General features: G+C 48.4%; 1 protein-coding gene across 1 annotated transcript; it reads left to right on the forward strand.

Moving 5' to 3' along the window:
* The first annotated feature begins 228 nt into the window (after positions 1-228).
* On the forward strand, positions 229-7,987 carry LOC119093865 (uncharacterized). Its single transcript, XM_037216878.1, has 8 exons — positions 229-482; positions 859-984; positions 2,782-2,905; positions 3,996-4,223; positions 6,500-6,606; positions 7,429-7,483; positions 7,524-7,666; positions 7,801-7,987. The coding sequence occupies exons 1-8, from the start codon at positions 229-231 to the stop codon at positions 7,985-7,987; spliced, it is 1,224 nt and encodes a 407-aa protein (XP_037072773.1).
* The last annotated feature ends 15,412 nt before the right edge of the window (positions 7,988-23,399 follow it).

Genomic DNA, 23,399 nt, shown 5'->3' on the forward strand with positions numbered 1-23,399 from the left:
CTCTGTGATTTCATCTTTCTTAGGCGAGACAACGCGTCCAGGATGAGCAGGGCTGCTTATTTCTTTCAGACACTCCCGTCTTTAAAACAAGTGTCTGAAGTTAAATAAGAGGATGTTTGAAGAGACACTCATATTTCTTTCCCCTGTTGTTTTCAGGCGATGACGACTCGCCTCGCGCCTAGTTCTGTCAAGCTCACCAGCCCTTAACGTCACCTGACATCTTTAGCCATGCTCGAAGGCCTGCGGACCGCCGTAGACTCGTCGCCCAAGTGTCTGCTAGCGGCCTTTTTGACAGCGACGCTTGCGGTCGCGCGTCACCATGGCAACGCCGCCGAGACGTCGGCGGCGACCAATAGGCTTGGCGACAATTGCAGTGCGGTGTTTGAAGAGGGATCAGCATGGGTAAAATGGAGGGACAACGGACCCGCCATCCAGCCCGACCAGGGAGCGCCCTACTGCGTCATACAGCATTTCGACAAAGAGTGAGTCGGCGTTACGTTAATTTGTAAAATTGCATTTTCCCGATGAAAGGTCCAAGAGCGTCCTTTGAGTTCGGCCAGCAGAGAGGGGAGTGCATGCCTCCGACGTTTTGTAGTTCAGCACTACGCATTTGGGCGATACATGGTAACGTCCGCTGTGGGCTGCCACATGCGTTATTAAACCATATTTGCGCTACACGAATGAAAAGAGACGCAAAATAGCCTGAACGGACAGTCAACTTCACGCGGATTCGAGCTGCCATTGCCATGTGCGCAAGCGAATTTGACTTACGAATAGCAAGTAACACTGTTTTTTCGAGAGACGCCACGGTCAGACAAAGAACACATGAGTGCTCCTGACGGACCTGTTTCGATCCAGCCGGACGCACGAGTGCCTGGAGCGGCGGTTCCAGCGCGCGCTGCAGCGGTACAAGGCCATCTTCATCGGCGACTCCAGGGCCAGAAACTTGTTCGCCTTCGTCAGCCCCCGCATAGGCGCAGACAGGTATTGTCACGTGACGGAGGGAGGTATTGTTATGTGACGCAGAGAGGTATGGTCATGTGACGCAGAGAGGCATTAACATGTGACGTGGAAAGGTATTGCCATGCGACGCAGAGAGATATTGTAGCGTGACACAGAGGTGGACTGTAATGTCACACACAGAGGTATTGTCATGTGACGCAGAGATATATTGTAGCGTGACACAGAGGTGGACTGTAATGTCACACACAGAGGTATTGTCATGTGACGCAGAGAGATATTGTAACGTGACACAGAGGTGGACTGTAATGTCACACACAAGAGGGTATTGTCATGTGACGCAGGAGAGATAATTGTAACGTGACACAGAGGTGGACTGTAATGTCACACACAGAGGTATTGTCATGTGACGCAGAGAATATATTGTAACGTGACACAGAGGTGGACTGTTAATGTCACACACAGAGGTATTGTCATGTGACGCAGAGAGATATTGTAACGTGACACAGAGTGAACTGTAATGGTCACACACAGAGGTATTGTCATGCGACGCAGAGAGATATTGTAACGTGACACAGAGGTGGACTGTAATGTCACACACAGAGGTATTGTCATGTGACGCAGAGAGCTATTGTAACGTGACACAGAGGTGGGACTGTAATGTCACACACAGAGGTATTGTCATGTGACGCAGAGAGATATTGTAACGTGACACAGAGATGGACTGTAATGTCACACACAGAGGTATTGTCATGTGACGCAGAGAGATATTGTAACGTGACACAGAGGTGGACTGTAATGTCAAACACAGAGTATTGCCATGCGACGCAGAGAGATATTGTAACGTGACACAGAGATGGACTGTAATGTCACACACAGAGGTATTGTCATGTGACGCAGAGAGATATTGTAACGTGACACAGAGATGGACTGTAATGTCACACACAGAGGTATTGTCATGTGACGCAGAGAGATATTGTAACGTGACACAGAGGTGGACTGTAATGTCACACACAGAGGTATTGTCATGCGACGCAGAGAGATATTGTAACGTGACACAGAGGTGGACTGTAATGTCACACACAGAGGTATTGTCATGCGACGCAGAGAGATATTGTAACGTGACACAGAGGTGGACTGTAATGTCACACACAGAGGTATTGTCATGTGACGCAGAGAGATATTGTAACGTGGACACAGAGGTGGACTGTAATGTCACACACAGAGGTATTGCCAGGTGACGGAGGGAGGCATTGCCGCGTGACGCAGAGAGTATTGTTGTGTGATGTCATGTGACGCAGGAGGCATTGTTTGTGTGACGTAAAAGATATTGCCTTGTGACACAGAGAGGCATTGTCATGTGACGTGGAGAGGTATTTTCGGTGTGGACGTAAAGAGGCATTGTCTGTGACGTAGAGAGGTATTGTCATGTGACGATGCACGACCGTGCTGGCCTTCGCTGTGCCCCACTCACGAGGCCGAGGCTGAAAAGATGCGCCACGCCTTAGCATGAGGTCGCGCGTGGTGAGTGAGTATAAATTTCATTTGGTATGTAAATGCAAGATTCTATAGATAGTCAGATGACGTAAGCCCTCCTTACCGGCCCCTACAAAACCCAAAAGCATGCAGTACCTTTGCGCGATGAATTGTATCATTGCGCAATTGGTTTGCTGAGACTGAATCGTCTTATTATCGTCTGAATAATAAGAATTATCTAATTAATAATCTAATCTATAATTATTACTGAATTATCGTCTCGGGTGACCTCTGAAGCGTCCGGAGGCTGGCAGAGGCCTTGATCAGATGCTCACCGCTCCTCAGGGAGATTCGCCGTGGAAAAGACAACTGCTTGGAGAGATTCAACAGAACCTACGAGCCAGGAGAGACACCACATGGCAGAGACCACTGGTGCAGCTACAAACAAGAAGGCGACCTTGTTACTTCGGTAAGTGCTTCTTTCGCGATTTCTTAAGCGCTTGGGCAAAATGGATGTTGCTCGCGCAATGAAGCATCGAACCATGGACAAAGGAACGTATGTGGTCGGCCACCGAGTCCATATAACAATAAATAATTAAATCAACTCGGCTTACTTCAGTAAGTTATCATTAATTTTAGCCCGAGGGCTTGATTGTCATTATCGCGAGTGGTAAAACTAACTTGAAAAAGGATGCGTATAGACAATTTTTCGCAGTAGAGAATAGGCCTGAAAACACGTGAATAGGAAACGCTTATGCTAAACTTTTTCTCTCCGAGATCCTTTGCCAACACACGTGAGAACATATCTGATGTGACATTTTCAGCCACATCATTTTGGAGCGTCCAGCTTCCTCACATAGCAAACAGACGAAAATCACTGTGAGCAAAACTGCACAAAACACTTCATGTAGAGATCAAATCGCTCGAAAATTTTGTTGAGCAGGAGTTCCTCTGCTGGTAGTAGTGAACACGAGGCTTTTGAAGTTAGTTATACTTAACACTGACGCTTATCTCAAAACGATCTTTTCAAGTACTTTGCCGGTCTTCTGAAGAAGAGAGATCGAGCATATGACCTTTAAGCGTCGCGTGATAAAGCTCGCATGCGATGATTTTTTACATAGGCTCGCGAGTTATCTTTCTGTCGTTGCATTTTTTGCAGCACCCATGGGCACATTCATTATTAATTTCCCTTCAACGCTGCCGATACTTCTGAAAGTGTGACAAATGACTGTAATGCCGGCACACTGACATTGGAACCACATCTCTTACCAGCTTCCTTTTGGAAAAGCTTTTGAGGCGCTCGTTGCAATTTGACTTGCAAAATTCCACAATTTAAAACTACAAATAAAACGCCCTAACTTGATGCCGTTCCAGAGCCAATCAGGGCGGAAAATGTCATTAACCCAAGGATATTTCTGCGATGACGCTGGGCCTCAGCAGAAAATTCGCCACCTACCGCATGCTCACCTTAAACGAATCGTTTGTGAACCACTGACCATTGCCTTAAACCATAAGCAAATCGCTTGTGGACCACTGACTATAGCCTCGCTTCTCTCCAGACATACCTGTCCCGTAACCAAATGGACGACAAGTACATGGACAGCGTGCGCCAGCTACTGCGCAGCTGCCAGCTGGCCAGCTGTCCGGACCTGCTGCTGGCCAACGGCGGCATGCACACCGTGTGGCGTTTCTATCACGACAGCGCGGTGCGCGGGCTGCAGCTGTTCGGCCGTCAGATGGAGCAGCTGGCGCCGCTGCTGGACCAGCTGGCCCAGCTGGGCGTGACGGTACGGCTGACGGTCAAGCTCACGCCTGCAGATGTGCTTTATCTAGATAAGATGCATAAATACGCGTTATGGAGGATATTAGGCATGTTGCAAACTGGGGTAAGTGCGGATAAGTCATTTCCAGAATGGTAAAAACCTCCGAGGGGAGAATTGGTTTGCCTTTGCATGGTGGTTACCTAAAGAACATATCAAACATGGGATCAAGTAAGCAAAGCACAGTTGGAGTTTAACATCCACCTCAGTTGTAACCCAATCATTGCGGTGATATTTATGCCTCATTGAGGATTTGCGGCGACTTTTGTACGAGCTTGTAATGTAATTTTATGCCAGATCTGTTGACAATAGAGGTACAGAATGGGACGGGGTCTCGTGGCACTCGGTACTGCGGGGAACGGGCACATATACACCCGTGCAGCTTGTAAGTATATATATATATATTATATATATATATATAGTATATATAATATATATATATTATATATATATATATGTGGTGTGTGTGTGTGTGTGTGTGTTGTGTGTGTGTGTGTGTGGTGTGTGTGTGGTGTGTTGTGTGTGTGTGTGGTGTGTGTGTGTGTGTGTGTGGTGTGTGTGTGTGGTGTGTGTGTGTGTGTGTATTACGGCCATGACACTTTGGGTATACATTACACCTCGCATACAGTTTACACACCACATATTGCTACAACAGTGTAGTGTATATATACCCGTTGTATGCATCATAATATAAATGCATACATAACCTATGTATGCAGTGTTGAAATGGCATCTCAATGTTGTCTGAAACTGCGTTTTGGTATTTTTCACTTGGCAAATGAGAAATGCTCAGTTACCAAATGATCAAAATGGCTTCGGTCATTTTCAACCAATGTCTTCGCGAGCTACTTGGCGTCTTCCAAAACACTGCTGAACTAACACGGTACATATAGGTCTCAATGCAGTTATGGCAAGAAACCAGCTCTGTAAAAACGATGATCCATGCTAGTTTTCAGACATGTCCTTAAGTTTTGGAAAATAATAGCAAAAGCTGAAGGGTTTTCATTTTTTATTTTTACCCAGTTCAAGGGTAGGTCTGTAATACAGCGCGCCGTTTCAGCACAGTGCACTCTCAACTGAATAGCATTTACAAGAAGATATTGATGCGGACCCTTCCGCTGTTCAATTTGTCCTGCAGCAACGGGTTGGATGCTCCGAAACGATTGGAGAAAACTTGGAGAGAAAATTGGAGGTTTGGAGAATCGGTCATTTGACTTACTGTGAACTGTGACCCACTGGAGAGAGACTTTGACGAACTGAATATGTTATTTTAACCCTCGCCCCAAAGTGCCGTTTTTCATAACGCGAACGAATAAAAAGGACAATGCAACCCTCTGTTATTTCCAAGCTTAAAATGAAAACAGGTCCCGGAAAAACGGAGAATTGGCCTCAGCGAAATCTCGCGGCTTAAGTTGACATTGGTAGGTCAGTGATTAACCCCACTAAACCATGTCAAGTGTCAAGTTGCCCTGAATATCAGCCTATTTCATCCCCACATGCCCATATTTACAAAACGCCATTCAACAGCATACAACTTCGATTGGCATGTTTCTTGTCTAATTGTGGGCATATTGACATGCCTATTTGCTTCTTTGCGCATATGGTGATGCTCAAATCCATCAATGTATAGTCGCGACCGATAGCGCGATCGGCGGATCCGTCGGTTGCGGCCACCGCCCGCGATCTGTGGATCCGTCAGTTGCCGACCGCCGCTCGCGTTGACCGTCGATTAGCTGGATTATGATCCTAAAAAGATGGCTTTTACGAAGGCAGAAATGCTAAATGCATATTTTCAAAATCAAAACATTTGCGATGAATCCTGGTATTGAAAAACTGGGCGCGATTGCACGGCGCGCTGAACAGCTATCACCAGAGAATATAGGTGCCGTATTGACCCCCATTTCTCAGGGCGACGTCTACAACATGGCCCGCATACTTAAAATTTATTCCAAGCAGCGATTGCTTCTCGTAGGACCTTTGCGCCAAGCTTAGAATCAGCCAGTGTGGAGCCATCACCCCCGCGTCACACTCTGTGAAGGGTGGGGGAATAGGCAAGCTGGCAAGAACGTTACTGGCTAGGCAAACCTCCGTCGGCGCCTGCACGAGTGCGGCGGTGCAGGCGGGCTCACCTGGGTGTGCCCACCCGCGCCGTGTCTCCGGCGGGATTGGTCCAGTGCCATGACCTTTGACGGGTGCGCAGCAGGCGGCTACAGCCTCTCACATGCCCCTGTGCTGCGCCGCAGGTGGTGTGGGCCTTGAATGAGCCGATGATGGAAGACGCTGGCGGAGGCTTCGTACGGATGCACCCCGAGATCGTGTGGCTGATGAACCAGGTTGCCGTCTCCATTCTGTGAGTCATCCACAGGTCTGGCTGATGAACCAGGTGGCTGTTTCCTTTCTGTGAGTCATCCTGAGATCTGGCTGATAAGCCATGTGACTGTCTCCGTTCTGAGAGTCATTCGGAGGTCTGGCTGGTGAGCCATGTGACTGTTTACCGGAGTGAGTCATACGGAGTTGTTCTGGGAGCTGTCCGTTCTGGGAGTCATCAGGAAATTATTCTGAATTTGGAAGGCATGCAGCGCCTTTGGTGTCGGATGTTCAGTTATTATGCTTATTTATTTTGTTTGTATTGTGTTCTATTTATTCTTAGTTCTATGTTGTTATGTATCGTGTTATATATTGTTTTATATTGAGTGAAACTAGTGGCTGCGCGCCCAACTTTGATAGAGGTTGTAATCGCACCACATGGGGTTTGTGTTTGATCTAACTTGTTATGTGCGCTGCTGTACCCGTGCTTAGCATGTTTTGCTAAATACGCACTATAATCACCAACTCTGAGTAATGTAACCATATGCGTCTTGACCCTTATAAGACATTATGGTATTAGTCATCAGCACCAATGTCAATATAATCGCGGTAATTGCTATAACGGCCATGACGCTTGTTATCAGCATGATATGAGCACTGTGGTATCATGGTAAATCGTGATTGTTGAAATAACAGCAGGCCAAAGCCTAAAGGTACGTCAAAAAGGGCCAAAAGCAGGACTGGGCTACCATTGTAGGACATATTAAGTACCATGATATTAATCATTCCAGCGATCATTACTCCAATCGTCAGCACCACAACGATCGCCACCACCACCACCGCCCACCTGACGGCTTCGTTGCAGGAGGCGGTACCCTGGTGTGCACATCTGGTCCTCCCCATCTGCCCGTCGCCATCTGGTACCACGAGATGTGCCGCGCACTTGGCCATCCCAACGAGTGGGGCTTCCTCTGCCACGACCAGATCCACGTGGGTGACTACGCGCTGGAGAACTACAAGGACATCCTGCTGAACAGCATGTGTGACGGCATGGTGGCGATGCCGGACAGCAACTGCCTGCGGCATGCGCTTCTGACGGGGAGGTGCGCGGTGACATGAGGAGTGCCACATTTGGCAGGATCTTCGGTGGAGTGCCACGCTGGACACAACCTTCGGCGGAGTGCTTCGAGGTGTGCCACGCTGGACACAATCTTCGGCGGAGTGCCACATTTGGCAGGATCTTCGGAGGTGTTGCCACGCTGGACACATCTTCGGCGGAGTGCCACGCTGGTCAGGATCTTCTGTGGAGTGCTACGCTGGTCAGGATCTTCAGCGGAGTGCCACGCTGGAGAGGATTTTCGGCGGAGTGCCACGCGGGCAGAAGCTTCGGCGGAGTGCCACGCTGCGGCCGAATCTTCGGCTGAGTGCCACGCTGGGCAGAATCTTCGGCGGAGTGCCACGCTGGGCAGAATCTTCGGCGGAGTGCCACGCTGGGCAGAATCTTCGGTAGAGTGTCACTGGACAAGATCGTCGGAGGAGTGCCACACTGGACGGGACCATGGAGGGGTGGCCACGATAGACAGCGCCTTCAGCAGAGTACGATAACGTAAGGAGCGCCACGTTGACCCGATGTTCCGAGCTGTTGCTCCTGGACTGGTGCCGTCTGGTGTTCCTGGACTGGTGCTGTCTAGTATTCCTGGACTGATGCCGTCTGGTGTTCCTGGACTGATGCTGTCTGATGTTCCTGGACTGGTGCCGTCTGGTGTTCCTGGACTGGTGCTGTCTGGTGCTCCTGGACTAGTGCTGTGCTTATATGGAAAGAGTGACAATGCGAGACCATATGCTGTTATGAATTGGTGCGGCACGAGATGTCTCACTGTGTGTCCCAGCTTCAGGCGAGTTATGACACGCTCGGTACATCTCATTGCTATTCTGTGGTGTGGTTGTAAGCAATGATCGCTGGCATCGTAAACGGGTTATTGGCGAGATACGAAAGATAGGCTAAAATATTGTTCGTTGTTAAACTTGTCTAGGATCATTTCTGGTTTCCGTTGGTAGAGGTTATGGCCTAATGGAAGGGCGGTATGTGTGTCGTGATGTGTATACATGAGTGTGTGTGTGTGTGTGTGATATGTGTATACATGTGTCGATAGGTGATTTAAAACTGCAGCATGCTAGCAACATGGGCGTTCCTAGATTTTAGAATTGAATGTTAGCCCTGCTGGTTGTCCATTTTAGTTTTCATGACGTGATTTTGGACACGTAAATACTGATCTCGACGGGTATGACGTCACGCCTCCATAGTAAGTGCAACCATATCAGCAGCACTCGCTGTGGTGGACAAGTACGAACAGTTATGAGTCACGTTTTCGGCAGCACTGTACTGCCAGCAAAGCCGTTGCATGACAGCGGTCGGCTCGCCTGGGGACGCACGCTCCAGTGTGTTCCGCGGATGCAAACCTTACCTATGCAGTGTGTCCCTCGGATGCACGTCTTACCTATGCAGCGTGTACGGGGTGCTTGCCGTGGCTGCGAAAAGAAAGCACTGACTGCCATGAAATGAGCGCTGACTTCTCGATCATGTTGCTACCGATGCAGGGCTGAGGCCACTGCCCTCCCAATGGAGATGTCAGCTGAAGTGCAACAAGACGCTGGCTGCTTCTTTGTGCTTGCCCCTACTGCTGCAGCGCCCCTGATGGAACTATATTTACACCATGATTAAATAAAACACGATGGCTTGCGGGGTACACACCAATTATTCTTCCATACACACCACCACCAATTATTCTTCTCGTCAGTCGTTCACCCCTAGCATTAAAATGTGTCTGTTAAGTTTTGCCTTTACCACCGCAATATATGGGAGTCCGCTACATCCAGCGGCGCTCCGAGAGCTTCTCTTTGGGTGAGGCGGCCAGGCCTAGAGCCAGCCATCCTCCTGCTCTAGGCTGCTCTCATTCTCAGCAAGCCCGCATTGCGTTCCGTTTTGGTAACGGTGGCACTGCAGGCTCAAACGTTCGAGCCTTGGTGTTCCGGTGTTCTGCGCTCTTCAAAACAGCCAACGCTGCATCTGCTGATGATCAATGCTTGCAGCTGACGTCCATACACACGGGTCGCCAAAAAATATGAAGTGGAAAAGCGGCAACCTATATGACAACGGGAGCAACAACACCGGCCCGAAAGACCTCCTCCGGGCTAGGAGAGGCAGAGGGTGGGGGCGGGGGGGGGGGCACGTCTGCCATCTTGTATGCTTTGGATAACGCATACTTCACAAGCAATGGCGGTACGAATGCGTCAGCTGAACAAAATATGCCAAAATAGTGATGGTTGCTATTGTTCTGCACCTGACGTAACTAAAAGCCCGTTTGCTGGAATCACAGTTTGTGCCCTGTTCCATCGATAAGACGAAGCAGCTTGAAGATGACCCATGGTCCTCGCCACTGGGTACGGGAACGGCGGGGCGAAGAAACCTTAGTGCTCGCTATTCTCTGTAACATCAGTTCAAGTGAACCACGCACCCATGTTCCGCATTTGCCTAGAAATGAAGACGAAAATAAAGGAATGAAATGAAACGGCACGCACGGAACAACTTAAGGAATGAAATTTTTGTGCATGTTTCACATCACCTCTATTCCTTGCGGTGCTGAAACAGGAGCCTACATGGGTGCTGTGTTTGCCGATGCGAGCGCCAAAAGCAAAACACTAGTTCAGAAGCTCACCGGAAGAGGGCTGTGCATCGGGCGACGGAAGATGCCCCCAAAGCCACACAGCAGTGCAGTGTGGAACGAGTACAGTGTTGCTTACAAAAATATCTAAGCCCCTGTGCAATCTGGCAATCACTTGAACTCTGGCGTGCAGTGAATTGTTGTTTGATGCAGCGTCATGAAATCCAACTGGAGAAGGCTTCACGCTGCCTGAGATATATCTCCACTCGCCAAAGACGTGGGTTTGTTTGACATCTAAGCCCTTCTTGAGACTCGAGTCGGTCCGCACACTTTGAAAGACTGGTGCATACAAATCAACATGTAAAATGCGAAACATTCAGAAAACGTCGAACATTACACTGCAAATCAGATGCCTTTGTACAGACTTCACTAAAATAAACGCTTAGTCTGTCGCAAAGCCTAAACATTCTCAGTGTCGCTTATTCCTACATTCCAATGACAAAAATGCTACAACATACTTCCGGGTGGGGTTTACATATCTTGCCTCGCGGCTGGACTGCGGAAATCGCCGCGAAACACCTCTCTGTTTTAAGATGCTCGCTCATCCCTCAATGAAAGGGCTGCCTTAATGTTTTCCACGAGTTTTCTAAAAAGAGAGAGAAAGTCATTTTGTGGAGATTTTTGGGAAGATCACAGCATCTGGGAAAGCCCATAACGTTCATTAGGTGTGATGACACGCTAGTTGCTACGAACTTAGGTGTTACGATAATCCCCCGATCGGAACGACGAAACAGTGTATCGCGTGATACGCCGAAGACCCGTGATCGTTAGGGAATACAACATGCGGCTAGCTTAGTGCTCGTTTTTAGAATATCAGTGGAGTTCATGGGTTTGCCTCTCCTGTACGGACAGAATGTGCTCAAGTCCACCGCAGCAAGCATGAACACCATTCCTGTCCAAGCCGTCGAAGAACGGGAAGGCTGGCATGGGCTTCATATAGTGGTAAAGATGTACCCTCTCTGGGGTGAAGATGTGCTCTCTCGCCAGGCTGAAGTGCCTTAGCGTTACGCCCACCTGGGCTTCAGGGCACGAAATGCATACATAGTGCACCGTGTTCCCAGACTCTTGAGTCGTGGCTGCGCGCAGCCAATCATTTCCTGCCTCACCTAAATGAACAAGAAAGTAGCCACTTATCTGCTACCGTTAGAGCGTAACCTTACACGCCCGCGCGCTATCATCGAGCGCACGCAGGCCGAGACGGCGTTGTTTCACTATGTGCTTCACGCAACAATCCAGTTCACGTCGCACGCAATCGTAATGAACCTGCCAGCTTGACCACGGCGACTGACCTTCACAACTCCCCCCGGGCGCCCAGGATGTAGAGGGGAGGGGGGGGGGGAGGGTCGGGGGCGCGGCGGCGCGCCGGTTATAATCAGTCCACCGGCACAAAACGCTGTGACAGTCGACTCGAATCAACCAACAAAGTCGTGTCACGTGCCGTAAACTCCGGCCTTCCTCCGGCATCCGGCTGGCGGCCAGAGCGGTGTATCGACCCCGCCCGGCGTCCGCAGATAGGCCTCTCTGCCGGTTCTGCGCCGTCGCGTGTCACCTTGCAAGAGACATTAGGCGACGGCCGGCCGCAGTCATGGAAGGCCGCGCCCTGGCTCGACCTCGACGTGCGGGTGACGCCCGAACGGGCTGACACCTGGCGGACGGAAACTCAACTAGCCGACGCAGCCGGCGACGGTTCCGTCGCGTTGCAGGCTCGCGTGCGATGCCGTGCTGTTTATGTGAATTCCAGTGCTGTAGCCGGAGTTTGATGTAGTTTGTATTTTGAGCTCATGCAACAAGGTACAATGTCAACGATAACAGCTTTTGGTTTCTAGTGTTAAATCTTAGCTTAAAAGTAACGTCCTTATCCGTTCTGTTTTCTATTCAGTGCCGCCTCGCGCCGTTATACACAATTGTCCAAGTTACTAAAAAAGAAGCACGTCTTCGTGGGTGAAAAAGGCTGTTATCATTTTTGTGGCCCAGTATTTTCTACATATCGATGCAGGATTCTTCGCAAAACTTCATCGCATTCGACGAGAAATCGTTGTAACTATCGTAAAGGCTTCATAACCAGTGCTGCAAATGATGACGCATATGTAAATCGTTGAAGCAATGAAATTATGAGGTCTCGTAAAGCTGAAAACTGGTATAAGCAACATGCCAAAAGATCCAACGACGTTTCTATTTAAACAGTCTGCGTGCTGCATCCTCAGTGACGTCACCAAGGGGGAAGGAGGAGGCAGTGACCCCTAATCATACAATACATCTACCCTAGATACCGAACTCTTTCGTAGTAATTTGCTTGAAATTCGCCGAAATTTGGAGAAGTCTCAACATTCGGGTATCCCCGAGGAAAACTTTGATTACGTGCCTGCGTGTGCTTACAAAAATCAATGAATCAGCACCCGTTTTAGGACGAGAAAGAAGGATTTTTGCTCCTTATTCTTACCAATACTTTTCTGCGGGAAAAGGTGAGAGCTAGGGCATGCTGTGTGGCGGACAGCTAGGGCATGCCGGGCGACTGAGAGCTGGCGCATGTCGCGTGGCTGGGAGCTGGGCCATGCGTCGGTAAAAAAAAAACTTTACGTGAGATCATGGATTTAGGTATCAGTAGGCATACGGGTATCTGACCACTGCCTGCGTCTGAGACGAGAGCCCTTCGTTAACACGGACACACAGCACAGCCCAAGAGAGGATCATCTGTTGCGCAGACAACGGCGGGAGTTGCTCGAGAGAATGGTAAGGAACGGCGAGTAGAAATCGTCGTGATGATGATAGGAGCCGGGGGAAAGACCTAGACCCTACCCGGTTTACGTGAACCATTTGGGTTGCAAGAGCAATGATGCAGGAGGGGACATGCAATACACCTGCCGGCCCAGGCTGCCATGGTCTGGGGAACGTATGCTGGGCTGGTAAGACCCTGACGTGAAGAGGCCCCCTGGCAGGTGGCCGAAGAGCGTCAGCCTGGCCCGGGGGCCGCGTCAAAACTCTTACGGCGCGTTAAGTTCCCCACTGAACTGTCTGGCAAAAAGATCGTAGGACAAACATCCGATCGTGTTTGGCTTGTGCACACCCAGGCGGAGATTTCGGTTTGATCCCATCAGGGATATGGCGATCGCTATACAAATTTCCGGTTGGGAAATGCATGAGGTCAACTAGAAAAATAAAACGCTTTAATTAGGCTTCCCAATCTGTTTTTGACTGCCTTCCTAGAGTTTCCTGCTCAGGGTGTCCGGAGCGTGCCGCGGGCTGCCTATGGCGTCAACGCACTGAAAATGACTTACCTAAGCAGGTCGCAAACATGAAGGTTTGGAAGGTTCTGGAAAATCCCAAGTTTTCTCAAGCAGCTGTCGATGGCGGTGCTCAATGGGTAAACGTTTCGAAACCTCAAAGCATTTCCCAAGCTGGTTGGGGACCTTGGGGTCTCCCAAACTTTCCGGATCTTTCCCCAGGCAAATTGCCGTTTGGGTCATTAGGTTTTCATGCATTGACAGGCTGTTTATGCAGAGCCTTCAAATCGTACGACCGGATAGAAAATACGACATCCCAATGCGACTGGAGGGTCTTGACTAGGAAGCAAGACAGCAGCATTGATGAGAAACAAGTGTCGCGGCGGCTCTAATTCATCCTGTTTTGAATTGTGTCCTATCAACTGAATCCACGCTGAACGACGAACGGGCTAACTGCACGCATACGCCACTGGGCTTCCGTTATCACAGTGTTTGCCATTCTACGCTTGGTGCGCACTGACCACCGAACGCCCTTGACTGCCGTCAGTATTAATGCCTGGGCCGGCGTCACGCCAGCCAATGATGACTCAGAAAACCTTAGGCGCCCAAACACACAAGTCACGGACAGCAGCGCCCGTGGGCGTGTTCCGGCTGCAAATGCGTGTGACCGTCCAGAGGCCGCGACGCCCGTCTGGCAGGGGCGGATCCAGGGCGCCTCCTTGGGCGGTGGGGGTGCCGGGATGGGGCTGAGCTGTACAATGGTTTCAGTGTTTGCGTGCTCATCAAACTTCACCCCCCCCCCCCCCCGCCCCCTGAACCAAGCTCCACCCCCTTGAGAAATTCCTGGCTGCGTCCCCTGTTGGAGTCGGGTTTGCTGCTGCATGCGAGGCACCGCCCGAGACGTATCGGTAACGCCATGAACGAGGAGGCGGCGCCTGAACCTCGGGCAGGCATTTGAGCCAATGCTCTAGCAAAAGCATGCGTCTTCAATGGTCAAGGCACGGACTCGGTCAAGCGGCATGTGCACCAACGCGAACAATGGCACCAAGTGTTAAAGTTCTGTCTTTAACTTAAAGGGAACCGACATGATAGATTGACTCTTACGCAAGACCTCTAACTCAGTTAGAAGACCTCTAGTTAGAGCTCTTCGGGGAAGACCTGCATTCGAGGTACTGCGTAGATGGCTTTACTCCTCTTTGGTAGATGTCTTCATGGGTCGGACTTTTATTCCCACCCGCGCTCTGTACCCGCGTGGACACACCCGTGCCCCTCGGCTACCCGTGGCCCAGTAGCCCAGCAGGTGGCTTCCATTTTCCCAGTTCCCTACGGTTACAGTTACAGTTTAGACAACTGTAAAGACAACTGTAAAGAAATTATAAACGTTTGCTCAAAACGCTGGCGCACTACAATCTACTGCTTCGCTGTCATAACCCTCAATGGATACAATCACGCACTTATCACGCACTTCTTAGGCAGGACTTAGGACGGACGCTCTTGTTGTGATGGAGACGCCGTGATGGAGACGCTGTGATGGAGACGCTCTTGTTGTGATGGAGACGCCGTGATGGAGACGCCCTTGTTGTGACAGCGCACTTGTTAAGTAGGACTTAGGACGGACGCTCTTGTTATGATGGAGACGCTGTGATGGAGACGCTCTAGTTGTGACGGCGCATTTTTTGCCACCACCACGCGCACACCTGTTAAGTAGGACTTAACCGGCTTATTGGCTTATTGTTTTATTTGCCAGGCTATGTCATCGATTGGCTGCATTGCCTTAAAATGTAGCTGTAATGAATTACATTTCCATCAGCACCTGGGTAGCCAACACTGAATATCTCCTTCAATATTAGGTCTACCATGTTAAATCCAAGCTCATTGGGAAGCTATTGAGATTGTACGCCGCTTTTCACCCCTGCGGACAGTCAGATGCAGGATACCTTGCAGGAGGGGAGGGGGGGGGGGGAGCTCAGCTCCGCCGCGTCAAGAATTCCTAGAAAGGCTAGTCCCAAGTAGATGACACAACGCAATTCGATTCATGTTAATACGACATTCGTTTTCGTGGGAGTCGCAAGGTTAACTAATGTAGGAAATTCGAAAGAGAGCATCATTGTAAACAATCACCCATTATGTTTAGGCTCATATAACTGCAAACATAAAAATATATCAACAATGCTTCTATATTTAGGAATGCAATTCTTCATCGGGTGACTAACAATGAATCATTGGATACATCGCGTGCACAATCAATCACGAACATGAGATATGCTATCAATGCAGTTTACATTTTCAGCATTCACTAACATGTCTTTTACTAGACGGCAGAACATGCATTTATTGCAAACACTACGAAATACTCCGATATACAATTCTAAATATCACTGAACATTTGTGGATACTAAAACAAAATGCCCAAAGATATATATGCGTATGAAGTAAAGGTGTTTTATACATGATCAAATATGGAACCATCTGTTCTTATCATAAATGCATAATCGTTCACTTTCCTGCGTCCGTTTCTTGCCCTGTCGATAGTTTCATGAATAACACCATTGATCACCGGAACGCATAAGCTCGAAAGAATTGTGATTTCTGCCTATGAATATTCTGTCTCTACCTCATTGACTAACACCTTGCAAAAGCGCACATTACATCTCGATCATGCTCATGACGCATGTGCGTAAAAAACATAGCATTTTGCCGCTCCCAAGTCTTTTTGAAAGATTTTACCTTGGTAATGGGAGGAGGGATTACACGCTACAAGTAATCATATACAGGCTACAGGAGGCCCCGCTTTGCTAGTTTTTGGCAGATTCCCACGCCTCTGTCCCTGAGTACCTCCGAAACCTCTATTGACTGTAATTTTGAGAGCATGTATTTGAGGTTTGAAAAAGGAACGTCACCGGGTCTCAACAGGCCTTGCAATCGTTGCCCTCGAACGGGTTTCAAAGTGCGGCAGGAAGATATGAGAAATTTCTCTATCAAGCTGTCGGAATGACAACACTGTTAGACATACATTTAGACCTACACTTGCGCCTCACCTTTATCTTTGTCTGTGCTATTAAAATGATGAATTCCTACCTAATTCTGGACGTTTTAGTTTCTTGGGTCAAAGGGAAAGCAAAGTTCGTAACGAGTCGCTAAGGATGACAAAGGATCCCTGGTGATAAAAAGCTCTCCTCTGCCAAAAACGGGATTTGGATCACACGCTTTCAAGACAGCCCAATTTGCTTCTTTTCTCTCCAGCCCAAAGACCAACCAGCAACCACAACACCATGCAATTCTAGCTGTAGCTAGAAGGCAACAAAATGCAGGAAAAAGTTATCAAATGACCGCATTAAAGAAGCTGCCTGTGCTGTTCGCCATGCTGTTCTCGCGTGCCAAGTGACCACCGCCTGGCGCACTGCTTCAGCAGCCAGCTCCGCTCCTTTCGACGCAAAATGCAATGAAAGGCATTGGTGTATTTGGTTCGAGGGATGGCGAGGGCGAACGATCAAAACGACGTCATAAATTCGTTTTCACTTCTCGAGTCGGTTTCATATAGCCTCCTATCTTTCTGATCTTTTTACTTGCTGTTACATCAGACGTATATGATTTAAGTCGTTACACTAGTTTTCTTGAAATCCTCTCGAAAGCTGAGAATTTCGGTTTGAAGCAGCCGACCCTCCGCGAAAAATCTCATTTGACTCACTGCTCAACTCAATGAAAATAATACTTTAATTTGCCTTACTCCGTCCAACGTATGGGTTCTCTAATGTTTGAAATAAACAAATGTGTCTAATGCTCGCGTTAAAAATGTTTCCAAAGCTTAAATACCTTGCTAAAACAAAAAAGATATCCAAACATGAAGCTATTGTAACTTCCTTTGTAGCCTTTCCTCTGCCCTTGCACGAACACTTTTCAGCCGTGGGCGTTGTCTCTAGGCAAAACTAGACACAAATGCCTAAATCTGAAGCACATGCCCTAAACAAGAGGCTGACACCAGATGACAACATATACGCTAGTATATACCGAAAATGCGACGTGGTCTAAACAATGTATCGTAGTACGCTAGAATTTAAGGCTTGGACCAATGCTTAGGAAATGGTGACGCAAATCAAATGCTGCAACCACATCATCAAGGAAGCTATAAGTATACAAAGATTCTAGGAAATGATGGCTTGGGGTAATATATCAGACGAATCTTGGTTTTTCCTTCCCAAACATATGCACTACCATGTCTGTGTAGATAGTCACTCGTCTGCCCTTGTCAACAGTCGCAGCTGTTTGTTGTGAGGGTTTGATAATTCTACAATCCTCCCTCATGCTCATCTTCCACAAGGTACAGCAAAGTACGAGCTGAAGCAAACGACGTGATGTTCACAACCGATAGTGTGTATTCAGACATGACAACTCAAACCATGAGGCTCGCTAGTCAGGTATGTCCTCCAACATAAAGTCACAATCATGAGAGCACTCAAGTTTCACCTTCGCTGTTCGCGCCGGGTTCTTTAGTGGTAGCTGCTGTAGCCGCCATAGTAGGCAGGAGCAGAGTAGATGTAGCTACGGCCGTATCCGTAAGACGGCGCAGCGTAACCGTAAGAGCGGCGGCCGTAGCCGAGACCATAGCCGGCATTGCCGTAGCCGTAAGAGCCATATCCGAGACCATAGCCGTTGCCGTAGCCGTAGCTGCGTCCATAGCCGAGACCATAGCCGCTGCCGTAGCCCAGACCGTAGCTGCGTCCATAGCCCAGACCGTAGCCGCTGCCGTAGCCAAGACCGTAGGCAGGGGCAACGTAGCTACGGGTGTAGCCGTAGGCGGGAGCGGCGTAGCTGTATCCTCCACCGTAGGCGGGGGCGGCGTAGCTGGCCACGGCGATGGACTCGTCCTGGTCCAGGTCCGCATCAGAAGCGGCCGCCACGGCCACCACGGCCAGCGAGAGCACGACGAAAAACTGGAAACCGCAGTGAAACGATAGTGAGATGGCGAGAGCTGTGAGAGAGACAGCAGACAGCCAAACAGTGCACAGAGTTGCCACGCATCGAAAACTGCTTGCATCCATCTAAACAGTACAACTCCATCGAGCTGAATCGTCAAGTTCAGGGTACAAAAACAGACTAAATGTTGTTTTTGGTGCCCGGAAACGGTGCTCTGGGAACGCACCAAGTTTCAACTCGCTACTCTACACATTATACGCACTGCATAAGCCAGTGACACCAATACGCTGTGGACAATATGATATGACATGGAGATACAGACGTGATCACGAAAACAGCACTGTCAACAAACATCCTCCTAAACGATACAACTCCACCCAGCTGACTCGTCAAATTTCTGTCGGCCCCATGAACACCGACACAACCGGGCTCACCTTGTTCATGATTGGTGGTGGAGCAGAGAGTGACTGTGCGTCGGTGGCGGCACTGCTGGCTTTTATACCGGGCTCGGCTGCAACCTTTGAAGGCTGCCGCCATTGCCGGCCTGCTTGGGTGACATTGAATCACTCAGTATCGCCCCAGGGAGGCGGCACTTCTTTGTCTGCCGAGAGAGAGCATGAGTGTGCCAGCCACCCAAGCATGTGGCTGGGCTTGTTTGCAAAAACTTGTTAACTGCAAAATTTGCAAAGCATGTGTTTCACCCGGTACAGTCAACCCAACAGCCATTGCTTTGGGTGAATTTTTACTCGGAATGCGAGCTGCGCAGCCAAATTTGGAGCCGGAGTATTATGCCAATCAGTGGAATGCATTCTTGTTTTGGCAATGATTCGAGCGAAATCAGCTCCGTTGTAAAATGATCAGCTTACAAACCGTGCCATTCTCGTTTGGCATGTGCATTTAGAGTCTGCAGCCAAATTAGGCTTACAGCCGATGAGGTTCGCTTTAATATCCAGTCATGTACGCAAATTCCTATAACATGCATTTCATCGTGATGGATAAACAATAAGACTGATGATCCACCAAGCGTTAAGCATAAATCTGTCAATGTCACATTGAAATTGTAACTTGACGAATGGCACAAACTGCAGGCTCCTGCGTTCCCACCTCTTTACTGACATCGGGGTCCGTTGGCAATGCTACTGATGTATGGGCTTAACACTGCCCATTTTTTTAGGGAACAATGCTAACTTTTTGTGCCTTTCACGTGCATTTACAAAAGACACGCACCCGTTGATCAATAATTCAGCTTTTTATTGACATCCTGCTACATAACTCAAAACTTCAATTTGAAGTAACCAGCCCTACGGAGAAACCTCATTTGATTCCCTGACCACCATGGAAGTAATGCATTGCATTGCATTGATTTTTCAATATGTGTGCTCTGTAAGATGTGCAACACACCAATGTGTCCAAATATCTGTGCAAGATATGCTGCGAAAGCTTAAAACACTCTGTTTAGAAAAAGACAAACGAGCACGCAGCTGTCATTCTGAGAATTCAACGAAACGTTATACCATGTCTTTGAATTCTCTCCTTTTGCGTTTACCATAGCATCACTTTTCGATTTGCACTTTGACTTTGGGAATGCGAGCATCACATGGTCCATGCGACGCACTGGCTCAAACTTCAACCAATGTGCTTCTCGGTAACAGGGCCCTTACTCTTCTGTCAGCACCTGGGTGGCCAACCCTGAATATTTCCTTCAGTATTAGGTCTCCCATGTCAAATCCAAGCTCATTGGGAAGCTATTGAAATTGTACAACACTTTTCACCCCTGTGGACAGTCAGATGCAGGTTACCTTGCCGGGTGGGGTGGGGGGGCTCTGCTCCGCCGTGTCAGGAATTCCTAGAAAGGCTAGTCCCAACTAGATGAGACAACGCAATTCGATTCATGTTAATACGACATTCGTTTTCGTGGGAGTCGCAAGGTTGACTTATGTGGGAAATTTGGAACAGAGCACCATTGAAAACAATCACCCATTATGTCTAGGCTCATATAAGTGCAAACATAAAAATATGCCAAAAATGCTTCTATGTTTAGGAATGCAATTCTTCATCGGGTGACTAACAATGAATCACTGGATATATCACTTGCACAATAAAGCACGAACATGAAATATGCTATCAATGCCATTTACATTTTCAGCATTCACTAACACGTCTCTATACCAAACGGCAGAACATGCATTTATTGCGGAAACTATATGAAATACTCCGATAGACAATTCCAAATATCACTGAACATTTGTGGATACTAAAACAAAGCCCAAATACATATATGAGTATGAAGTCAAGGTGTTTATGCATGATCAAATATGGAACCATAAGTTCTTATCACAAATGCATAATCGTTTGCTTTCCTGCGTCCTTTTCTTGCCCTGTCGATGGTTTCATGCACACCACGATTGATCACCGGAAACGCATAAGCTCAAAAAATTGTGCTTTCTGCCTATGAGTATTCTGTCTTTACCTCATTGACTAACGCCTTGGAAAAGTGCACATAATATCTCGATTATGCTCATGAGGTGTGTACGTAAAAAAAACATGACATGTTGGCCCTCCCAGGTCTTTTTGAAAGATTTTGCCTTTGTAATGGGAGGAAATATTCCACGGTACAGGAGGTTTGCTTTGCAAGTTTTTGGCAGATTCCCACGCCTCTGTCCCTGAGTACCTCCGAAACCTCTATTGACTGTAATTTTGAGAGCATGTATTTGAGGTTTTGAAAAAGGAACGTCACCGGGTCTCAACAGGCCTTACAATCGTTGCCCTCGAACGGGTTTCAAAGTGCGGCAGGAAGATATGAGAAATTCTCTATCAAGCTGTCGGAATGACAACACTGTTAGACATACATTTAGACCTACACTTGCGCCTCACCTTCATCTTAGTCTGTGCTATCAAAATGATGAATTCCTACCTAATTCTGGACGTTTTAGTTTCTTGGGTCAAAGGGAAAGCAAAGTTCGTAACGAGTCGCTAGGATGACAAAGGATCCCTGGTGATAAAAAGCTCTCCTCTGCCAAAAAAGGGATTTGGATCACACGCTTTCAAGACAGCCCAATTTGCTTCTTTTCTCTTCAGCCCAAAGACCAAACCAGCAACCACAACACCATGCAATTCTAGCTGTAGCTAGAAGGCAACAAAATGCAGGAAAAAGTTATCAAATGACCGCATTAAAGAAGCTGCCTGTGCTGTTCGCCATGCTGTTCTCGCGTGCCAAGTGACCACCGCCTGGCGCACTGCTTCAGCAGCCAGCTCCGCTCCTTTCGACGCAAAATGCAATGAAAGGCATTGGTGTATTTGGTTCGAGGGATGGCGAGGGCGAACGATCAAAACGACGTCAAAAATTCGTCTTCACTTCTCGAGTCGGTTTCAGATAGCCTCCTATCTTTCTGATCTTTTTACTTGCTGTTACATCAGACGTATATGATTAAGTCGTTACACTAGTTTTTCTTGAAATCCTCTCGAAAGCTGAGAATTTCGGTTTGAAGCAGCCGACCCTCCGCGAAAAATCTCATTTGACTCACTGCTCAACTCAATGAAAATAATACTTTAATTTGCCTTACTCCGTCCAACGTATGGGTTCTCTAATGTTTGAAATAAACAAATGTGTCTAAATGTTCGCGTTAAAAATGTTTCCAAGCTTAAAGTACCTTGCTAAAACAAAAAAGATATCCAAACATGAAGCTATTGTAACTTCCTTTGTAGCCTTTCCTCTGCCCTTGCACGAACACTTTTCAGCCGTGGGCGTTGTCTCTAGGCAAAACTAGACACAAATGTCTAAATCTGAAGCACATGCCCTAAACAAGAGGCTGACACCAGATGACAACATATACGCTAGTATATACCGAAAATGCGACGTGGTCTAAACAATGTATCGTAGTACACTAGAATTTAAGGCCTGGACCAATGCTTAGGAAATGGTGACGCAAATCAAATGCTGCAACCACATCATCAAGGAAGCTATAAGTATACAAAGATTCTAGGAAAATGATGGCTTGGGGTAAAATATCAGACGAATCTTGGTTTTTCCTTCCCAGACGTATGCACTACCATGTCTGTGTAGATAGTCGCTGGTCTGCCCTTGAACAGTCGCAAGCTGTTTGTTGTGAGGGTTTGATAATTCTACAATCCTCCCTCATGCTTATCTTCCTCAAGGTACAGCAAAGAACGAGTTTGAAGTAAACGGACGTGATTGTTCACAATCGATAGTGTGTATTAGACATGACAACTCAAACCATGAGGCTCGCTAGTCAGGCAAGTCCTCCAACGCGGAGTCACAATCATGAGAGTACTCAAGTTTCACCTTCGCTGTTCGCGCTGGGTTTCTTTAGTGGTAGCTGCTGTAGCCGCCATAGTAGGCAGGAGCAGAGTAGCTGTAGCTACGGCTGTATCCGTAAGACGGCGCAGCGTAACCGTAAGAGCGGGCGGCCGTAGCCGAGAGCCCATAGCCGGCATTGCCGTAGCCGTATGAGCCATATCCGAGACCATAGCCGTTGCCGTAGCCGTAGCTGCGTCCATAGCCGAGACCATAGCCGCTGCCGTAGCCCAGACCGTAGCTGCGTCCATAGCCCAGACCGTAGCCGCTGCCGTAGCCAAGACCGTAGGCAGGGGCAACGTAGCTACGGGTGTAGCCGTAGGCGGGAGCGGCGTAGCTGTATCCTCCACCGTAGGCGGGGGCGGCGTAGCTGGCCACGGCGATGGACTCGTCCTGGTCCAGGTCCGCATCAGAAGCGGCCGCCACGGCCACCACGGCCAGCGAGAGCACGACGAAAAACTGGAAACCGCAGTGAAACGATAGTGAGATGGCGAGAGCTGTGAGAGAGACAGCAGACAGCCAAACAGTGCACCAGAGTTGCCACGCATCGCAAACTGCTTGCATCCATCTAAACAGTACAACTCCATCGAGCTGAATCGTCAAGTTCAGGGTACAAAAACAGACTAAATGTTGTTTTTGGTGCCCGGGAAACGGTGCTCTGGGA

The sequence above is a fragment of the Pollicipes pollicipes genome, unplaced genomic scaffold, assembly GCF_011947565.3.
Source record: "Pollicipes pollicipes isolate AB1234 unplaced genomic scaffold, Ppol_2.1 Scaffold_1600;HRSCAF=1878_pilon_pilon_pilon, whole genome shotgun sequence".
In the NCBI taxonomy this organism is placed as follows: Eukaryota; Metazoa; Arthropoda; class Thecostraca; order Pollicipedomorpha; family Pollicipedidae; genus Pollicipes; species Pollicipes pollicipes.